General features: G+C 31.1%; 1 protein-coding gene across 1 annotated transcript in view; it reads right to left on the reverse strand.

Annotated features, from left to right (window-relative positions):
- Positions 1-819, reverse strand: part of LYST (lysosomal trafficking regulator) — a 165,442-nt gene that overhangs the window by 87,327 nt on the left and 77,296 nt on the right. The window contains exon 27 of the mRNA XM_019651799.1: positions 283-435. Coding sequence (XP_019507344.1) covers positions 283-435 — 153 coding nt within the window. The remainder of the gene's footprint in view (positions 1-282; positions 436-819) is intronic.

An 819-nucleotide genomic window follows, 5' to 3' on the forward strand; every position in this document is an offset into this window, starting at 1 on the left:
TTATAATCTCTGCAAGGGCAGAGTCTGCATCTGTTTTTTTAAATCGCTGTTATCTTCAACATTTAACACGCTGCCTAGCACATGGCAGGTGCTCAAGAGATAATTATATAAGAACAGCACTGAAAAGAAAGCAGTAGACTAGCTTCTTCTGGGAGGAAGAATTTCTCAAATGCTACAGCTTAACTTTTAAAATCATACTTGAAAAACGTGAATAGCATCAAAATATAGGAAAGCCAAGCTACCTTCAATTTGTAATTGTTAAAATATTATTTCAATACTCACCAGCAATGCTCTTCCTCTTTTGAAATACTGTATGATGGGGAGCAGAGGGTAACTGGAATGAATTTGTAAGGTTTTCAGAGTCATGATTTGCAGTGGTCCTTATAAATTCCATAGCAGCCTGGAGAACTTTGAACTGTAGTGCAACAGCCATATCTAGAAACAGCAGATACTAGAGTGTTTTCAAGCTATGTGACTGTCAGTTTTTTTATTAAATTATTTTTATATTCATGCCATATCTAAATTGTCATGAATTAAAATTTGCTAATCAACATGGTTCTTGATAGTAACACTTTTTAAACTGTCTTTAAAAGCAATTTTAAAGCACATTTCCAAATAGTCACTATAAAAAAATTCAATGGAAAAATACTAGTCCACAAATTTATTTCATTTTATATAATTGTTTTAAAGAATGAGCTTTTTAATATAGAAGGCAAAAGTTTAGCCAGAAATTTTCACATTTTTCTGTTTCATATTCACATTAATATTTGCCATTAAAGAAAACTAAAGGGAGTTATTATTCAACATAAGCCTTTTAAT

This window comes from Hipposideros armiger, unplaced genomic scaffold (assembly GCF_001890085.2).
Source record: "Hipposideros armiger isolate ML-2016 unplaced genomic scaffold, ASM189008v1 scaffold_167, whole genome shotgun sequence".
Lineage (NCBI taxonomy): Eukaryota > Metazoa > Chordata > Mammalia > Chiroptera > Hipposideridae > Hipposideros > Hipposideros armiger.